This window comes from Phragmites australis, chromosome 16, assembly GCF_958298935.1.
Source record: "Phragmites australis chromosome 16, lpPhrAust1.1, whole genome shotgun sequence".
Taxonomy (NCBI): Eukaryota; Viridiplantae; Streptophyta; class Magnoliopsida; order Poales; family Poaceae; genus Phragmites; species Phragmites australis.
This window is the reverse complement of record NC_084936.1, coordinates 4043720-4062481: the sequence shown is the minus strand read 5'-3', so window position 1 is coordinate 4062481 and position 18762 is coordinate 4043720. Positions and strand designations below refer to the sequence as shown.

At 44.9% G+C, this 18762-nt stretch overlaps 2 protein-coding genes across 3 annotated transcripts; both read left to right on the top strand.

The window, feature by feature from the left end:
- The first annotated feature begins 1251 nt into the window (after positions 1-1251).
- On the top strand, positions 1252-8805 carry LOC133895918 (uncharacterized). 2 transcript variants are annotated; one of them, XM_062336447.1, is made up of 7 exons: positions 1252-1467; positions 1631-1772; positions 1860-2245; positions 4153-4189; positions 5525-5761; positions 5857-5904; positions 8102-8805. In XM_062336447.1, exons 1-7 carry the CDS (start codon positions 1388-1390, stop codon positions 8549-8551), a joined length of 1380 nt encoding a protein of 459 aa, XP_062192431.1. In that variant the 5' UTR covers positions 1252-1387; the 3' UTR covers positions 8552-8805. The 2 variants fall into 2 exon arrangements, with proteins under 2 accessions (XP_062192431.1, XP_062192432.1); XM_062336448.1 differs by having other exon boundaries at positions 1333-1772; positions 1860-2271.
- On the top strand, positions 2278-4146 carry LOC133895919 (uncharacterized). The gene is made up of 2 exons (XM_062336449.1): positions 2278-3507; positions 3573-4146. Exons 1-2 carry the CDS (start codon positions 3167-3169, stop codon positions 3805-3807), a joined length of 576 nt encoding a protein of 191 aa, XP_062192433.1. The 5' UTR covers positions 2278-3166; the 3' UTR covers positions 3808-4146.
- Positions 8806-18762: the final 9957 nt, after the last annotated feature.

Sequence of the window (18762 nt, the reverse complement as noted above, 5' to 3'; positions counted from 1 at the left end):
AGTAGTTTTCAGCTTTTAGCTCTCTGAATGTAATCCGTAGGAGTGATTATCTGAAATGAATTAGAAGTTGAGAGTAAAAAAAGCAACTTTCTCTGATTCACTTCCCGCACAAAATCACTTTCTCCATATAGTTTACTCTAGAGAATCACTTTCAGCCACATAATCATTTTCCTAAAAAATCATTCTCCGCAGAAAATTTAAATTAGAAAGAGGCTCTACCAAACATATACTTATCCCCCCCTTCATAACTTCTTTTTCTCTCTTGGTGCATGCATGTTAGTATAAGAAGAACAAGTTGATAAGATGGACTCTACTATACATTTTGTGATTAAAAAGTGTGACTATGTAGTACATGTTATCTTTGTAGTTTCAAATTTAGATGTAATCACTGAAGCTATCAATAATCTGTGGTAGGCACCAGATCGGTGCATTAAACATTACTCGACAAAAAAGCTTGCCAATATCTTGAGCGTCCATATTTTCATCGTATATCATCGCAATCTTCGTACTGTCTAACATATCAATTATCTTATCAGTCTAACAAACCACCAGAAGAAACACAAATTTTTTTTGAGAAAAACATCAAATTTCTATTTTTAACATTGTCTTAGCTGCCGAACAAATTTATTGTAGGAGATGACAAATTTTTCACATGTAACATCAAATTTCGACACAAGAATCATCACAGCCGCCCACCAAAACTACCATCGACATGGAGAACACGCCAGCACTTCCCAACAAACACACACCAAAATTCCACAAGAGAATGATTCTCGGTTGTCCAACAACTCACGCTGCCACGGATTTCTACACGAGATTTTCTCGGCCATCAAGGACATCTAGGAGAACACGACAGCACTTGCCAACATCAGCGTGTCCGTTCCTTCCACCCATCCGTTCGGCTGAGAAGTGAGTAGGGTTACAAATATTGTCCGTAACGCTGTTTATTACGGTTACAGGATGATTTATTCTGTATTATTTTTATAGACCGAGCGGTTACTAATCAAATTTAAATTTAAATTTAAAAAAATTAAAAATTTAATAAAATTCGATCGATTTCTACCGAATTTCATCAAATTTCCGTATGGTTACCAATAACTGTGATTACCGCCGTCAAGTGGTTTACAAAGGTAAAATGTATTTGTAAACCTCGAAAGTGAGAAGTGAACCGGGCGGCAGTGCTGCTCCTGCCCATCCGATCAAAAGAACGTCTTTTGTAAAGGCGCGGGTGGACCGGTCCGGAGATCCCCTGCACTTTCTGCTGTTCTGTTCCAGCTTCATCTACTGCTCTCCCTACACGCGCGCACCCCTGCTGCACGGACACATCATCATCTCTCTCTCTCTGTGAGTGAGTAATAAATGGCAGTGAGCAGCGTGGCCGTGGCTAATGCTGCTGAGCTCTAGCGCTGTTCTGTGCTGTGCAGCTCTTGCTCCTCCTGCTCTTCGTCTTGCTCGGTTTTCACACTGGTAGCCGCTGCGCTAAACCCTCCCAAACCCCTCCCTCATGCGATCAATACAATATAAATTCGTTTCTTGGATGTTTTTCAATCGGCATCTCCTTGGTGAAATTCGGGAGATGTTGATGATCAATCACCCAATGGAGTGAGCAGGTTTCTTTGATTTTGAGCAGGGCGGATTTCTTTGTCAATAGGAGGAGGAAGGGGGAAAGGTGCTCCTTTTCTTGCTCGAGTCCGTTGGAGAGATCCAATCAAGATTCAAGAACTAATCTTTTTAGCTTCCGTTATATTACTCACCGAGAGATTTCCCCCAAGGTTTGATCCTTGAATCCGATTTGAGCCAAAAATCCCAAAACAGCTCGACCCATTTGATCGTTGGCGACCTAGTTTCATCCATCTCAGCCAAGAAAGAGGCAGTCGCAGGGAGGAGAGGAGGGGAGAGGAGAGGGCGTCCTCTTCCGAGCAGCCGCATTGCCGCCCCTGTCGATGAGTGAGCGTTGCCTCCGATGCTGTCGGGGTGCTCGGTGTCCAGTCTCGCGGCGAGGTTCGCCTTCTTCCCGCCGGAGCCGGCGACGTACGCCGTCCGGAAGGACGAGGCCACCGGCCGCCTCGTCGCCTCCGGAGTGCCACGGGACAACGCCATGGACGTGCTGCTCGTCGACACCAGGAGGGGGAGCAAGGTGGTGGCCTTCTATTTCAGGAACCCCTGCGCCCGCCTCACCGTGCTGTACTCGCACGGCAACGCCGCCGACCTCGGCCAGCTCTACGATCTCTTTGTGCAGCTCAAGGTCAATCTCAAGGTCAATCTGATGGGGTTAGTGGTGAATTGTTCTTCCTGTTCATCTCTGTGGGCTTGCATTATTTATTTTTGGTTGTTGCATTTAGTCTGCTGTTTCAATCAAATGCTATGCTCCTTGATCTGTTTAGGAAAGTGTGGTGTAAATGTGTGATGCATTTCTTGTTAGGATGCCGTGCCAGATATGCTTTTCCTTTCTATTTTCTGGACTTTGGGAACCTGGAGGGGCTGTGCTTGTGGGCTATTGAAGAAGAAACAGTATTGGTTTGGGGAAATTTACTGAGAAAAATACTGATGCCGTGTTGCGTGTATCGGTTTCATTTAGCATGTCGAAAGCATGCCGTTACTTAAGTGTAAGGAATTTGGAAGGGAGTTATTCTAGTTTCTTCCTGGGGATTTTCAGTTGCTGGGGAATTTTTTAAAGTCTTGAATTTTGATGTGATCTTCACTTCTTCAGCCCTCCTGCCATTTTTACTTCCAAATATAGATTGTGATATCAGTAGAAGATTCAGGTGATATGGCTGTGTATGAGGTATTGTTTTGAATGCCTGTCGAGGAAAAAATGTTAAATTAACCTTTTTTGTTGTTGAAAATATTGCATATCATTGGTCGAAGTTGACTTTGCCATAATTCTTCAATTATAACTGCATCAGTCTTTATTTTCAGAAGATAGTTTGGTATTTTCAGTTTCATCGGTGCTCTTAAGAGCATCTCCAAGAGTTCTTCCATCCCACACGCTATCCCACTCGGTAGCCAAAATACCCAAAATCCGGTCTCCAGCAGCGACGCCATCACGCTCACTATTTTGACGCGCACTCCATATCCGGCCTCCCTCACGCCAAATGTGGCGTCCCTCTCCCCGCACGCCAAATCTCCGACCGTCGCTCGCCCGTGCGCTCCCGCCACCATCCGAATGCCCGTCCTCCCCACCGTTGCTGCTGTTTCTCCTCCTCCTCCTGTCGTCCCCTCTCCAGGTGCCTCTCCCTCTCGAGGCTCAGTGACGCGTCGGGCTGCGGCAAAGTGGTCCGCGGCCGCAGCCCGCCCCGGAGAGGGAGGAGGAGCCGGCAGACGAGGATGGGAGGGAGAGGCCGTGGCGGCGGCGGAGAGCGCGGAGGAAGCAGCAGAGCAGCAGGCGGAGGGCGCGGAGGAAGCGGTAGAGCAGCAAGAGGAGGGGGAGGCCAATGCCTTTTTGCCCAAGTTGCTCTCAACGGAAGGCAATGCTGTTGACCGCCGCTGCTCGATTCGATGCCCACAGTGAGCCTCTTTCCGATTCCTCTTCATCTGAGCTCTGTCTCACCTCCTGAAACAATATGCCTTAGTCAATTTCAGATACTCGCCAGAGATCCGCCGCCTCACATGCCTTCATCAATGGAAAGCCCATCCGGAAGCACCTCCGCCCCTTCTGTCTGCACTCCACCGCGCAAATCCAGCAAAAATCGCACCACATGTGGATTCAGTAGCCTTCCCCCGTTCCGTTTTTGTGGTCTCCGGGGCCACTCCATCCGAGCCTCGCTGCCGGCGAGGATCAAGCGTGTTGCTGTGAAGAAGGCCTAGTGAAAACATACTCTGCTGCTTTTATGTTTTTTGACTTACAAAGCACTATTGTGAGCTATACGCTTTTTCTCATGGCTTCAACCAAACACCAAAACGTGTGGACCCGCGAATATATTGTTAGTTATAGAATACTATTAAAAAATATGAGAGAATATAGAGGGTGAAATATGGATGTGCTGTTGGAGTGGTGGAGTAATATGGAGGGAGAATCTTTATAGATGGCAATCCATATGAGAATATGGATGGTGAAATATGGATGTGCTGTTGGAGTTGCTCTAAGCTAGATAAAAAGTGTGTTGTGCAGGACATGCTGATGTGATTTACTATGTACTTTTATAATTGCAGATACGACTACTCTGGCTACGGAGCATCTACTGGCAAGGTAAAATAACTTATTTATCTAGAGCAAACTGTGTTAGATTACACCATCGACATACTACAGTTGAGTTTAAAGTGATGGTTGGTTGTTTGGAACACTTGCTTAAATCTCAGTGGCCTTTCCTGACTAACACAGGCACAGAATGATCTTATCTACCTAACTAAAGAGTTTGCAGTTTTGCAGTTTTCAATCTTAAGATTCTAACATGCCATGCTAGATACCTCGAGAAACGTGGTTCGAGTTTCACATTCCAAGAACATAGTACATATATTTACATCAGAAGAGGGTTTGGTCCATGCCTGACTGATGCATTTCTGGCACAGCATGGCCAATGCATCTTAAAAGGTTACTCGAAAATAGTAACTATCACCATGTTTTTTTACCTAGCTATTATAGTGTACCCCTTTAGTTTTCAGCCATGCCATTTCAAACTTTCAGACTATGTAATAGACTGAAATGCACGATCTTCACAGGTATCGCTTTTCACGATACCTAAACCTAAAAGGTGGAATAGCGGGTAAGCTTTGAAAAACTGCAGATTTAAGAATTAATTTTGTGAAACTACATGTACTCTGGCAGTTTATTCCGTTCAGTTCCACCCCATCATATGAAATGGGATCTGACATTTCGGGCTCACCTTCCAACAGGACAGACCTCATGGAACTCCATTCCATCCATCTCACTGATGTGGCAGGATGTGTCAGTTCTGTCTCAATGGAAGGTGGACCCAAAATGTCATTTCCAATTCAATGCAAAAATCATTTTAAATCTGTAGTTATATGAAATTTACTCTAATTATTTGATACTACCGTTTATATATGCCGTAAAACTGAATTCATTTGTTTAAGTTGTGAACTAATGTTGCCCCATTCCTGAAATTTCAGAAGTAGGTAAGCAAATTGGAGCCATGTTTTCTTGATTTTTCTATTTTGTATTTCAAGATTCCATGCATTCAGTACACTATAGGAACTGAGCCTAGCTCGGTGGGAGGTGTGGGAGTACACCCCCACCACTCACCACCCAGGTTCGAGTTCTCTTCAACTCGAATTTGGGTGCCTATTTCTTCTTATATATGCCATGCCATCTATTTCCTCTTGGGTTGGTCAAGGTTTTTTTTATGCATTCAGTACACTGATAATTCATCTCGAATTTGAAATTATGTTCTGGATACTGGATTGACTGGTATATTGCTATATGCACATTTGAGTTAAGTCAGATGTCGTCCACAGTTTGTATTTCTTTCAGGTCATTGGTAGTCGTACTTATCATACACTCGCTTTCTTTCGGAAGGAATTCATTTTGGAGGAATGAATCTTATGTTTGTTATTTGAAATGCAGCCAAGTGAAGAGAACACATATGCAGACATTGAAGCAGTTTACCAATGCTTAGAAACTGAGTATGGGATCAGCCAGGAAGACATTATCTTGTATGGACAATCTGTGGGCAGTGGTCCAACATTACATTTAGCCTCCCGTTTGCCAAGATTGCGTGGGGTTGTTCTCCACAGCGCTATACTGTCAGGCCTCCGTGTTGTTTGCCATGTGAACTTTACTTTCTGCTTTGACATTTACAAAGTAAATAACTCAAGCTGTTTCTCTTATCGCAGTCTGCACCTCCTGTGTCTTTAGCAGTAGCTTTTACTAATGCCTAGGCAAACCTATTTCTGCAGAATGTCAAGAAAATAAAAAAGGTCAAATGCCCAGTGCTCGTTATTCACGTAAGTGTTTTCTAATAAGTTTTCTAGCCTCTCTATTTACTTGCTGTCTGCTTGGACAAGTAATCGTGTAACATGCACTAATTGCATATGTGCCATCGTTTGGAACATTTTACCGCTTATGCATCTTTGCTGATGGCTGGGTGCTGTTCTTGTTCCTTCTACTATTAGCAGTGTATGTATTGGAGTAATTAAATTAATGCAATTACTTGTAGTAGTATTGGATCATGTATTCATGTCATTACCCATTACAAGCTAGTTCATCACAGCATATAAATATTATACATTAGTAGAAAAGTGCTTTTCATAGCTAACTGTTATATTGAATATTAGGGTTAGGAATTAAAGGTGGTCAACAACAAAAATGTGTGTAGAAGAAAATCCATTTGATATCTGGAATATGTTTGATCAGATTCACTCCTTTGCAGTCTTGTTACTCCTAGCACGACAGTTCATCATCCTTGTTGCCTGTTCCTAGCTTATCAAAATTTTCTTTGAGCCAAAAATTTTAGGCAGTATGTACCCCTTTTATTAGAGCAAAGAAAGTACATAGGTAGAGGGGAAAACAACAAAACTATCAAGGTCACAAACATAGTCTTCATTGAAATACACAATTTGCTTCAACTAGTCAACATTTACGTCCATTGAACACGAGCCCTTTTATGGGCTGGGATGTGTCACTAACAGTTATAGTGCCCTCGTATGCAAGTTGTGCACATGTGTTAACCTCACTACATGCTCCTGTAGGACCTCATTGACTTGATTCAGCCTGGTAACCCAAAGAATAATTGGGCATTGGCAGTCCTGACCTGGCTGGTGGTTGGCCTTTCACTATTCATCCTGTCATACTGACAAGCTTATGTTGGCTTGGCTGAGCCCAACCAAATTTACAGCCATGTAGTGCAAGGTGGGCTGGGGCTGGGCACTAGGCCCAAAGATCAGGCTTTTTCTGGCCTAAAAATTGCACAGGCCTATTTAAATCTACAGCTCAGTCTAGTTATTTGTTGCTGGTTGGAAGTGCATACTCTTACCAGGGTTCTCAAAAAGACCAAATTGGAGTGCCTGAAAGCTACCAGTTACAAGAAACAGTCCTGTTCCCAGGCTTTTACAAGAATCCTATGCTCAGCTTGTCTGTCATAGTTTGTTGGAGTTGAGCTTACTAATTTATAGTTCTAAGGAAATGTGCTGGTGTCAGGATGAATTGACCATAACTCCAGACATACCCAGAGTTGATTCAGCCTCCTATACCCTGGCCAAGGCCTCTGGTTATTGACGTATTTCCTTACGACCTTAGTACCTGCAGCTGAGTATATTCAGTTGAGGTTGTTAGTGAGGATGACCTAGCTTGCTAGGCCCACTCTGGTCTGCACCCTGCACCTGAATGGGCATAGCTGATTATGTTACTGTGCATCAAGCTGAGTAATTAACATTATTGTGGATACCTTCTCATCTTCAATGGTAGCCTGTAGGCCTTATTCTATGAACAATTATATTCCCCAAATTGCAAATTTGTAGTTCTAAAGCTTTGAGAAATATATAAATTTATACAATCAGCCCACTGCTTGGTAATCCAAACATTCATATAATCTCTCAAGGCATAGCTCTCATCCTTTCTCGTGCGTTATAGTACAAATTTCACTTCTTCAATCAATGGTAGGCCTCATTTAGCGAGGAATGCTAATCCCCATTTCTTGACTTTGGAGTTTCAGCCTTTGAGAAATACATAAAATCGTAAAATTAGTTCATTACTAAGCAAATTGAACACTCAATGCATCTATCAGGTGAAGTCTATCATAGTGGTCTAGATTGAACAATTGCTGTTAACCTTAAGTTTAGTATCTTAGTTCTTACCCCTGTATTGTCCACTAACTTCATGTGGATTTACGATTAGCAACTTCTATAACATTTTGTTCATATGATACATATGCATCACTGACACAGCTCATAGGCATTTTCAATTTGCCTAGATCACTTGTATGGTCAATGATTTTTTCTTGAGTGATTTGTATGATTGAATTTTCCTGGACACCATCAGAACAATCATAAAAACCTGAACTCATTACCCGTGTACACCGTGACTGTGAATATACATCCAAATTCATCTTTATGTTGCATAGAAATGGTGTACAGTTTTTCATAGGGTTGCCTGCAGCTAAATTTTAGAAGATATTGTCTAAATTACACCGGTTGATGTTTGCAGGGGACAGATGATGATGTTGTGAACTGGTCACATGGTAAGGAGCTGTGGAAACTGGCAAGGGAGCCGTATGATCCACTATGGATCAAAGGTGGAGGTCACTGCAACCTGGAGCTGTATCCTGATTTCATCCGCCACCTCTCCAGGTTCATCCGTGAAATGGAGATCATCACAACGAAAATGAGGCTCAAGAAGATTATGCAGTCCCTCCAACCCAGAAAGAAGGCCTACCGGATGAATACTGCGACGACTACAACCTTCACCACTAACTGCTGCTGCCGTATTCGAGTCCGAAAACCGACTTGCCCCAGCTGCAATTTCAGCTGCGGCTGTTGTGGGCTGAGGAACTGCTTCACATTCCGTTTATTCAGGTGCCCTACCTGCTTCTCACGCAGCTGCTTCTGCTGCTGCAAGGGCTGCTTCAAGTGCTGCTGTGGTGGAGACGCTCATTAATGCCGATCTTTATGCGCGCGTGTATAGTAAAGAGGAATGGTCCTTAGATATCTAACCCTTTAAATGCTGTAGGACTAAACTTAGATTTCAGTTAGCTGAACATTGTATAACAGATAGACTCCCGTACTTGTGCTTAGTATCCAGTTCTTCCTGTTCAACGTTGTAGTTGCTTGTCGGGTTCATCTAATTATTGACATAAGCTGTTCGCCGTCGAGTTTAGAACAACGCTGATGCCTGAATTGATTTTTGCTTCAGCCACCTTTCGGTTGTTCTGGTATGTTTCCCTTCAATAGCTCCATGTCTGCTTTTTTCTGAACTGAATTTCAGTCTGGTTCACCTGCATGTCGAAAACTAAAATATACTCCTGGCATGTTTTGAGGTGCTCCCTACTGGCAAACACAAAACAAGTCAAGGTGGTTCTTTTCTTCTGCCACTGTTTTCTGTTAGGAACGTACTGTAGAAATGTTCTGTTCCTGGTCGCCAATCAGATTCAATGTGCACCGTTGGATATACGGGCTGCGTAATAAACCAGTCGCGATTGGAAAGAACCCGTCGGTTACTAGTCGAAGACGAGCAGGTTAAATAAACCATGCCAATCCGTGTACATTGGCATTGAGATGGACCACTGCAGAACCAACCTGAAACCATGGGCCTCTCCAATTCATGCAGTGCATACAGTCGCATACCATAGAGAAGCCAGCTCCTAATAATTCTCTACGAAGCCATGTGAGTGCACTGAATTTCTTTAGAAAATGCGCGACTAAAACAACACAGCTATCACTGGAAAGATTATTGGAGCAGAGAAGAACTGCAGGGGCCTCTGAACTGTGCGCTCTTGAAATCTGCACTTCAGAATAGCACATCCCAGGATCTGAATTTGCTGAACCCATTGGGCGCAACCGAAATTCGGCGAAAATCGACTGGGTAGTTGATTTGTAGCTCTTGCGCATTCGAATTCGGGATTGATTACCAAACTTTTATGCAGGGTCGGAAGCGACATTGGAGATGATAATCGGATGCCGCACAAGGTATGTCGTGTGTATGTTCTGTATGTTTGTCTCATGCATCCAAGGAAGGAAACGAAGGAAGCAGCCAATGGTGAGCTGGGCAGTGGCACAAAGCTTGCAGGCCCCTGCCTAGGCTACCTTGCTTGTTTCTCTTGCCCTGCACCTTTCACTATGAGAATCTAGGCTACCTAATGAAGCTGGTGCCTATGATTGTGCACACAACAGTCATTCTTCAGACACACACACACAAAAACTTTCGTGCAAGTTTCAGTTAGTCAGTCCTGTAAGCCTGTAATGGCAGAAGAGGACACACAGAGATTCTGCCATTCTGGTAACGAGGAGCTGAGAAATGGCAATGGCGATTGTAACTCTAACTGTGATGGGTATGTGTGTCAGTGTGTGTGTACACATTACACAACACAAGGTGTCCAAGGAAGGAAGACAACAGACCGTCCATGGCTGTCCAAGTGCAGTGGCACTACAGTACAGTGTAGCGGCAGTAGCTCAAGTGTCTCAGTACACTGGTCCATGACAATGTGATGGGGTGGTCCCATGGGTCACCAAGGTGATGGCCTGATGGGCATCCCTAATTTGTTTGCTCCCCTAATCATCCAACAAATTATTCTTTATTTCTTGTGATATATTTTTCTCTCTCCTTGCTAGGCCGTCTCTTCTTCTTCCTTGGAGCAGCATGGGGGACACTGAATTGATCGACCCTTTTTTATATATAAAAAGGAAATTGATTATTAATTGTTTCTGTTGTCCATGGCACCATCAAGCCATTGTTGGGGCTGGGGCTGTCTTGCTCGCTTGCGTTGATGTAACATGCCTTCTCCATATCTTGCGACCTGGCAGATCTTGTTCGGTTGCGCCGGCCCCTAATGCGGACTAGACACGGTTGGTGCAGGTAATTGCGGGCGCTTAATTATTGGTGGTTCACGAGTTCATCTCGTCGGCTAAACCTGTATATAGTCCTATAATTTTGTTTAAGCCATCATGTCAGGTTAACAGGTATGTAAGAGTGCTTTAGTGTGTTCAAGCATGGGTCTTAGCTTAGCCCATGTTTAGAACGCATGAATACTTTTCATACAAAATGCGCAAGGAGAACATTTTCGCCAAAACTCCCTCGAAATTCCTCCGTTCCAGACACACACTTCTTTTCCTTGCTGCTGCAATTAACTATATATATAGACTAATTGATCAGTGTGCCAATGCTGCACTAATTGCTGATCTGTTTTTTAATTTTCTCTCTCTATATATATTACCGGTTTGATTTATAGTTAATCCCGTTATAACTGAAGTATATACTATTTCCTAATATATATATATATACTATTTTTTGAGATGTGTATATTTCTTTCTTTATAAGTGAAGTATATATATTTTTTAAGATGTATATGTTACTTTTTAAGATATACATACTCCTTTTTAATATCTATTAGAGTGAGAGTATGTACACCTGTATGCTTTGCCTGTGCTTCTCAATTGCATTATTGTAATGAATTTTGTTGGCGTCTGTCGGGTTCATTGCATTAGCATTCAGCATTGGCAAATACTCCTAGTTGGTAGCTGGGGCGTCCCCGTTACAAAGCAGGGCCCAAAGGCTGGATATGAACAGGATGCAACAGGATGCCATCTGCAAACAGTCTCGAAGAGTGGTGCGCGATTAAGCGGTGTCTGTCATGTATTAGTAGTAATAACAGTGTTAGTGATGTCTTTATCAGTACTGGGACGAACAAACAACCAAACGATCTTCTGAGAGGTGCTTGTGTGTGTATGTATTATTGGTCTTGTTTAGTCATTCGTTTGTTGTTGTTAATGACGGAGTGTGAAGTAGTGTCTGCTGAGTACTTAACTCGTGATCGATCCCTGAAGGAATGTCTGCTCTTATTTGTGCCCAGCTAGCAAGCATCAGATGCAGTGTGCAATTACAGTAGTCATCAGAAGCTCAGTTAAAAATGGTGCCCGTTGCACATTCTGATATATATTTGGCCTGCAGGTATTTCATTAGCAGATCAAATTAAGTACAGAATAGTCAGTTTGTTTCAAGTAATATAACAATTCGGTCATTTACAATGACCATTTCTGAACCAGGACCTTGAGATTTCTCTCAGGGGGATTAAGTGGGAGGATGCTGCTCTGAACAACGAAAAGCCAGTATACAGAGTCAGTCATGAGTAGAATAGCTGCTCTGAGTCGCATGCACTTGAAACTCAGAAGAGCGTATGCTAGAGGAATCTAGGCGGGCTATTGATCTCACATCTAATTCTGATGTGCCACCTTTGGAGTGCTATACGTTCGATCTGAGCAGCAAATAATGGGCATGCATGCATGCATGCTAGATCTTTTCTTTCTTTCTTTTTTTGCGAAGAATGCTTGATATTTTCCTGCTCGTAATCAGACTTTGTCTAAATGGGCATGATAGACCAGCTGGCACGGGATCTGACTAGTCTGAGACCCAGCTAAGTTAATGGGTCGTACCGTGTCTGACTCGCATGTTAGAGGTGCGGTCTATGGCACAGCTCGACTGTGTCGTGCCGGGTTAGTTCAGGTATGGTTGCGGCACCGGCGAGGCGGCGGCGCGATTGCAAGGAGACCGGGCAAGGCACGGCGGGGCGATAGGGCGTTTGACAGGGCGGTGGTGGGGCATGGCAGCACAGCATTCCAAGCCTAGTCATACCGGTACGTCACAGCTGGGTCAGATGTGTTGGCATGACATGTCACGGTTTTGGTTCAAACACGGTCCGACAAGATGTGTCATGCCATTCTAATCCGTCTAGTTTTAGATTATATCGTGTTTGAATTATATCTACAGTAACGGATCTTGTGCTAGCTCAGTAAACACAGCCCAATTGAGCAGCTTTAGTCGTACTGAACTGCCGATGGTGTTACCAATTTCGAGGTTCGAAAGGAAAAAAAGAAAAAAAATGAGGCACGTTATAAACGCTGCGTTTAGCCGACTCAATCACACGATCTTTTTTCCCCTTTTTGTGTAGGCCAACATGAACACAAAGCCGGCCGACACTCATATTTTTTGCCGCGTTGGTCCATGCATGCGGCGGGCGGGTAGCTAGCTAGCTAGCTAGGTTGGCTGGCGCGTCGCTGTTTCGCCGGATCTCCTCTGCTTTTCGTGTCAAGATAGGATGGTCAACACAGGGTTGAAATTAACCACAGTTCACAACAACAACAGCATCATCAACTTGCAGACACGCCATCTTTAGAAGTCCGGGCAGGACCAACTTCAGTGAGTATTTAGTTGAGAAAAGCTATCTTCTAATCTTTAGACAGCACCAGCTGTTAGCGAAAGCTCACCACTTGAGGGGCAGAGGGGCACAAGTAGAGCTGAGAACTGTGCCGTGTCATTTTTAAGCTATCCACGGTACGAGTTTTGGTACGACGTAGAGCATGATATGATATAAAATATTTTAAATTAGATTGGCATGGTATGAATATGAGGGTTGTATCGGACTTTAGTATGATGGGTGTGCCGTGCTAGATTTTCTATATTTATCCTCTTATCCTTGATACAGAATGTGAGAAACTAAGAGAGGTACGTGAGTATAAGAGATATAAGTATGAAGTAGTAAAAGATAAATATGTAAATATTGTCATGTGATATGTAGCATGTGTGAGCATAAGTGACACAAGTGTGAGATAATAAAAAATAAATATGTAAGCATTATCAGGTGATATAAAATCGAATCATACCTGGACTGACACGGTACAACGACAACACGACACGATAAGCTGATCGTAACTAGTGAGCATGATATGACTTGACACATAATAGGACTGGGCTGTGCCGGCATGGCATCGCCAAGTCCCAGCACTAGGCACGAGGGCCAATCATAGAGCCAACCACCTGAGGTTTTACGCATGCCTTTATTTTATTTTTCTTGTCAAAGAAAGAAAGATGAAAGCGAATAATGGAGCCTCTACTAGTTTAGAGAGAGAAAGCAGTGAGCAGAAGAGATCGAAGAGAGAAGATCGAAGATGCTTGGGCTCCTCCATGTGACGGTGGTCGGTGGTGGTGCACACCGCGACGCCAAGTTTGGAAGCTTCCGTTTCCATCCTGCAGGCTCCGCGCGGCTACTCAAAAGTTGGTTTCCCTTGGTGCCCCTCCGGCCCGGACCCACGACGTCGCAGAGCGACGCGGTGGCAGCATTTCGAAGCATGGCATCCAATAATGGAGTCTCCATGTGTGTGTATGTACGTGCAGTATAGCTAGCATGCTGGGTATGCACGCCATCGACGGCGCTGCATGCTGCCATCACTCGCCGTCGCCGATCAGGAAAGCAAGTGCTTGCCAATCTAGCGACCGGCAACGGCAACGACGACGACGACATTATTCATCACCTTACCCTTAATTACCAGTTGGCTACTTGGCTTGCTCGATCTTCTTCTTCATGCAGTCTGATCCGTCGGCGTCAAATCAACAGCGACATCGGAGCTAGCTAGGAGATCGTATCGAGGGAACAGTTTAGTTTGTGATGCGGAATATATATTGCGTTTCTGATAAGAGATTTCAAACATAAAATACGATAGGATACTGGCAAAGAAGATCATAGCTCTAAGTAGTATTTGGAACTGTCGTGGTGGCTAGTCGGAGAATCACTGAGTCCACCGAAACCTTCTTCTGTATCATGTGCTTGGGATTAGAAACCATAGGCACCTCAGGTCTTCCTAATTCTCGAGACATATTTCTATTTTTAGTAAAGAGATCTCTAAATGAAAGAAAACTATCTACAAGTACTCGTTAGTAGTGGCGGCGACCAACGACGGAGCTAAATGGTTTCCGTCGCCCCCTTTCTCCCTCTCATCTCCTCTCCTCCTCTTTTTTTTCCTCTTCTTGGTTCAGACGTCATCAGTCTCATTGTGCACGGTTGTGGCGTTGTCCTCCTTCTTGGCGCCGGTGGGATCCGGGTGTGGTGCGGCCAGATCCATATGCTGCTGGCGGGATCTGCGCGAGCACACTCCGGTTCTTTGAGGTGGTTGGCTTTCAAGCGTCAGTGCCTCATGCCCTAGCTCATCTGGGCGCCCGAGGGGTGGGGCGGTGCGGCCCCAGCAAGAGGTTACCAGGAAGGCTTCCATTGCTAGTGCGGTGCAGCATGGAGGCTGGCACGATGTGGCCCAACAGGAGGCTGTTGTGAAGGCTACGGTGTGGCGCGGTGCTGGTGGAAGCAGCACGCTGCAGTGGAGGCTCTCCTGGCCTGGGCGAGTGGGCGGCTGGTGGAGCTCGCCGTCATGTGTGACGCGATGCACGGCAGGCTAGGTATGGACAGCGTGGTGCGGCGCGTCACCGTGGAGGGTTGGTTGGGGGTGTGAGTGCCCTAGGGAAAGCCTTGTCCGGCATTTGGCCTAGGCCAACGATGGCGACGCCCAGAGGCACCATTTTCCTCCATTGAGGTGTTGTTGAAAGTGTCCCACCCATCTTCCTGTCGCTATAGGATCTCTCGAGTGAAAACCTTATCAATGTCAGACGGGCGATGATGACGGGCGATGATGACACTTGGGCGTTGTTTCCGCCCTGGAGGCGTCACCTTGGAGGATCCCACACTGCGTCTTGGCGCCGGTATTGTTGTGGCAGGGACCTCCTTCAACGTTGGTTGCGACCACACCAGGCCTCTACAAGCGTAAGTTATCAGCAATGTCTCTATTTCTGTTGGTGCTACACCTCCTCCTCACGGTTGTCGTCCGAATGGATCTCGAGGGCTGCGATGGGGTCGGAGCTGCTACATTAGGACATCCAATGAGGTTGGCAACGATGACACGTTGTAGCTCTCTCCCCTGACATTGTTCTGTGATGGCCATGGGCGGGGATGAGAGGACACTGGAACAGAGGCTAAGGTTTGTGTTGGGAAGTCAAAGTTGCTTAGCCATATATGTGCAACAACTTTAGCAACGATAACCTAGCTGTGGACTCCATTTGGTTGTTCTGTGTGTAGTACTGTTCAGCTTTTGTTGTCTGAGTGCTCACATCATTCGGTATTTTCGCCGATTAGCTCTAAATCAACTGTATAGTTGTTAAAATTTTTGGACCTGTTTTTCCTTGTAAACTAGATTAACTTTCTTCTTCTTTAGTATCAGTATTTCTGGTGCCATCCTTTAAAAAAAAATCATGTGCATGTGGTTTTCCGTTAACCATCGAGTTGTTGCAAACGTGTTGTCAAGAGATAGCAAGATTCTGATTTAGTTAGCCTGCCGCTCAGCCGAAAACTGACTGCTAGCTTGTTATCTTCCTTGTTCAAGATAGCAATCTTGTGGCTACATTTGAAAATACAGTTACATTATATATATATCTCTAGTTCCTATAAAATATATGGTTGTGAATAACATTATCAGGTTGTATTCTCCATATTAATACTCTGAGGCTCTTGACTCACAACATGATTTTTTTGGATAATCCCACCAATATATGCTAGGAAGACCATTTTCTTTTCTCTCCATCATTTGAGGAAATTTGTAGGATTTTCTCTTTCTTATAGACGGATTCACATGTCAGTAGACATACAGTATATCAGATTATATATCTGTGTCCACAGTGATGACGCATAACATAGCATAGCATAGCATAGCATAGCAAAGCTAAGCTAGCGGGCAACATGTACTTGGCAACAGTCGATGGAGCTGACATGTTGGTTATGCAATTCGTTTCGACAGCGCCGGTGTCGCGTCGCGAGGAGCCAGCAGCCACATCCAGGAGCATGAAGCAGGAAGATAGCTGAAGCTGAAGCTAGCCGGCGTGGATCGGAGCTGGGTGTGTGAATGGACAGATGGGCATTATATCGATTGGACACAAACGAACTCGAGTCCATGGATCAATCGAGTCAGGCTGAAGCTACTGATCGAGATGGCGGGTTGAATCCACTACGGTGAGCTTCCCCTGTTGGGAAAACGGAAGCGACAACGCAGCTGGAGCCAAAACGACTAGCTGTTGGACAGTTAGTTAGTTACTCGCTTTTCAAACCGACCCTTCAGCTGTATATGTATTATTGTTTGATTCTTGAGCTGCAATGTGCATGGGAGCTTCTGGTTCATGCTGCTATATACTGCGTGCGTGATTGATCGGAGTAGGCTATCTATCTCGAGCCAGGAACACGGCTGAAGCCAGCCATCAACGACAGGGAATGTGCAGCGGCACGGTGCGGAGTCACATCCAGCGCGCTCCCGCCCACCAGATCACGCCGAAAAGTTGGCGGCACCGCCGGCCGCGGTACGGTCTGCAGCGCGTGGCGCATCAGCCGTCTCGCGTCGCGCGGGTGGGGCGCGCGGCCGGGGTCGCGTCGCGGGACAACAGCAACGCCGCAACTGCTGGGCGGAAAGCGACGGCGTGTGCGACGGCGAGGGCGCGGGCCGTCGACGTGTGCAACGGAACAATCCGACGACAGAAGCGCCGCAACCGTGCAGCAGCAGCACCGGCACCGGCACCGGCACCGAGCCAGCATGCCTTGTTCCCTGTGGCCTGCGGGGTAAGCCGAGCCACGTGCGGGATGCGTGTGCGCCGGGGGTTCGTGTTCTGTCGCGCCCCACCGGCAGCGGCAGATGGGGCCCGTAGCCTACCGTGCACGCAAGGAAACGTCGCCGTCTCTCTCGGCCTCTTCCTCCAGCTGGCCGTTCGTACGATGACCATCGGAGCCCGTGTGTGACGGCGGTGCCTGCCATGCATGTGCGGAATGGCGTCCCGTGCCCATGTATTTAGGTAGGGCGAGCCTCACCTCACCTTGGTTTTGGCCGGTGTTTACCCACCACTAAATTGTCGACCGGTAGGTGGAGCGGCCGCCGGAGCTTGCCTTACGTTCACCGTTGAATGTGTGTGCCTACGAATGTGATGGACACTAGCAGACTAATGGTGTATTTGATTGGTTGAACAAAGTTAAATGGGATGTGATCGTTTTGGATGGACGATACAGTTCTAGAAAAGGGATGTGATCATTCTGGATAGACGAGATGGTTCTAGAGGAGACAGTACGAATAGATTGTTTTGTTAGATATATGTGATGATACGAGAATGTATTTAATTAGATGTATTAGATGATACGAGAACATATTTAGTTACTTAAAAATCATATATTATATTTATACATAACTTAATTATTTTATAGAAATAATAATTTTATATTTATTATTATTAAGAAACTATTCTAATTAGTACTAATCATTACTAATTCTAGTTAATCATAATTTAAGTTATCAATAATTATCACTAAATACCTATAATAATAATTAATTATGGTTAATAACATCTAATTGTAACTAATGTTTAACTAAAAATCCTTAATAACCACTGATAGTCACTGATCATCACTAGCTACGAGTGATTAGCTGAGTTGATAGAACATGTACATGACCGTTCGACTAATTTTATCATTAGGCTCGTTACAACATCTTCTTAATATATTTTAAGAATCTGAATCATGACATACGATTTAACGAACCAAACATAAAAACGTGATCAGATCCCACACCAACTCGTACATATATTAGTTTATTCAACCAAACTAGCATACCCACGTCGTCCACCATAGAGTTGGGACTTAGGTCGTGCCATGCTAGCATAGCTCGACCCTGTTGTGCCTCATGCCACATCATATCATGCTCACCAGTCACGATCGGTCCATCGTGTTGTGCCGTGCTAGCACGAGGCAACTCCAGGAAGGCCCAAGCATGGCCCTCAGCACGCCGTGCCGTCGACGTGTCGTGCCGGCCTAAACACGGTCCTGCTCCATGTTGCCTGATAATTCTTACATATTTATTTTTTATTATCTCACACTTGTATCTCTTATGCTCATATATCTCTCTTATGCTCCATATCGTCTGACAATACTTACATATTTATCTTTTAGCATCTCACATTTATGTCTTTCATGCTTATATATTTATCTCTTATCATCTCTCACCAAACAAATAAAATATTAGTGTCTCACGCTTTATATCAAAGAGATTAGAGGATATAAAAAATAATAATCATACAAATTATATCGTGTTCTTTTCATAACGTGCTGACACGTTCACGGTACTAGGATCCTATATACAGCACGACCCTCTTATTCGTATTATACTAATCGGATCTAAAATATTTCGAACCATGAACGGCCCAGAAATGACGCTAGCCAAATCCCAGTTTTAGTCCAGCGTCCATTCCGATCCGTCCAAGCCGTCGAGTACCAAACGCACCGGCCCCCCACCACCACCCAACTCTGGAGG

Coding starts and splice junctions, on each gene's coding strand:
- LOC133895918 (XM_062336447.1), top strand. CDS start 1,388: ATGCTGCTGAGCTCTAGCGCTGTTCTGTGCTGTGCAGCTCTTGCTCCT. Junction 1,773..1,859: donor ACCGAGAGATTTCCCCCAAG/GTTTGATCCTTG, acceptor CATCCATCTCAG/CCAAGAAAGAGGCAGTCGCA. Junction 4,190..5,524: donor ACGGAGCATCTACTGGCAAG/GTAAAATAACTT, acceptor TTTGAAATGCAG/CCAAGTGAAGAGAACACATA.
- LOC133895919 (XM_062336449.1), top strand. CDS start 3,167: ATGCCCGTCCTCCCCACCGTTGCTGCTGTTTCTCCTCCTCCTCCTGTC. Junction 3,508..3,572: donor TGCTCGATTCGATGCCCACA/GTGAGCCTCTTT, acceptor AATATGCCTTAG/TCAATTTCAGATACTCGCCA.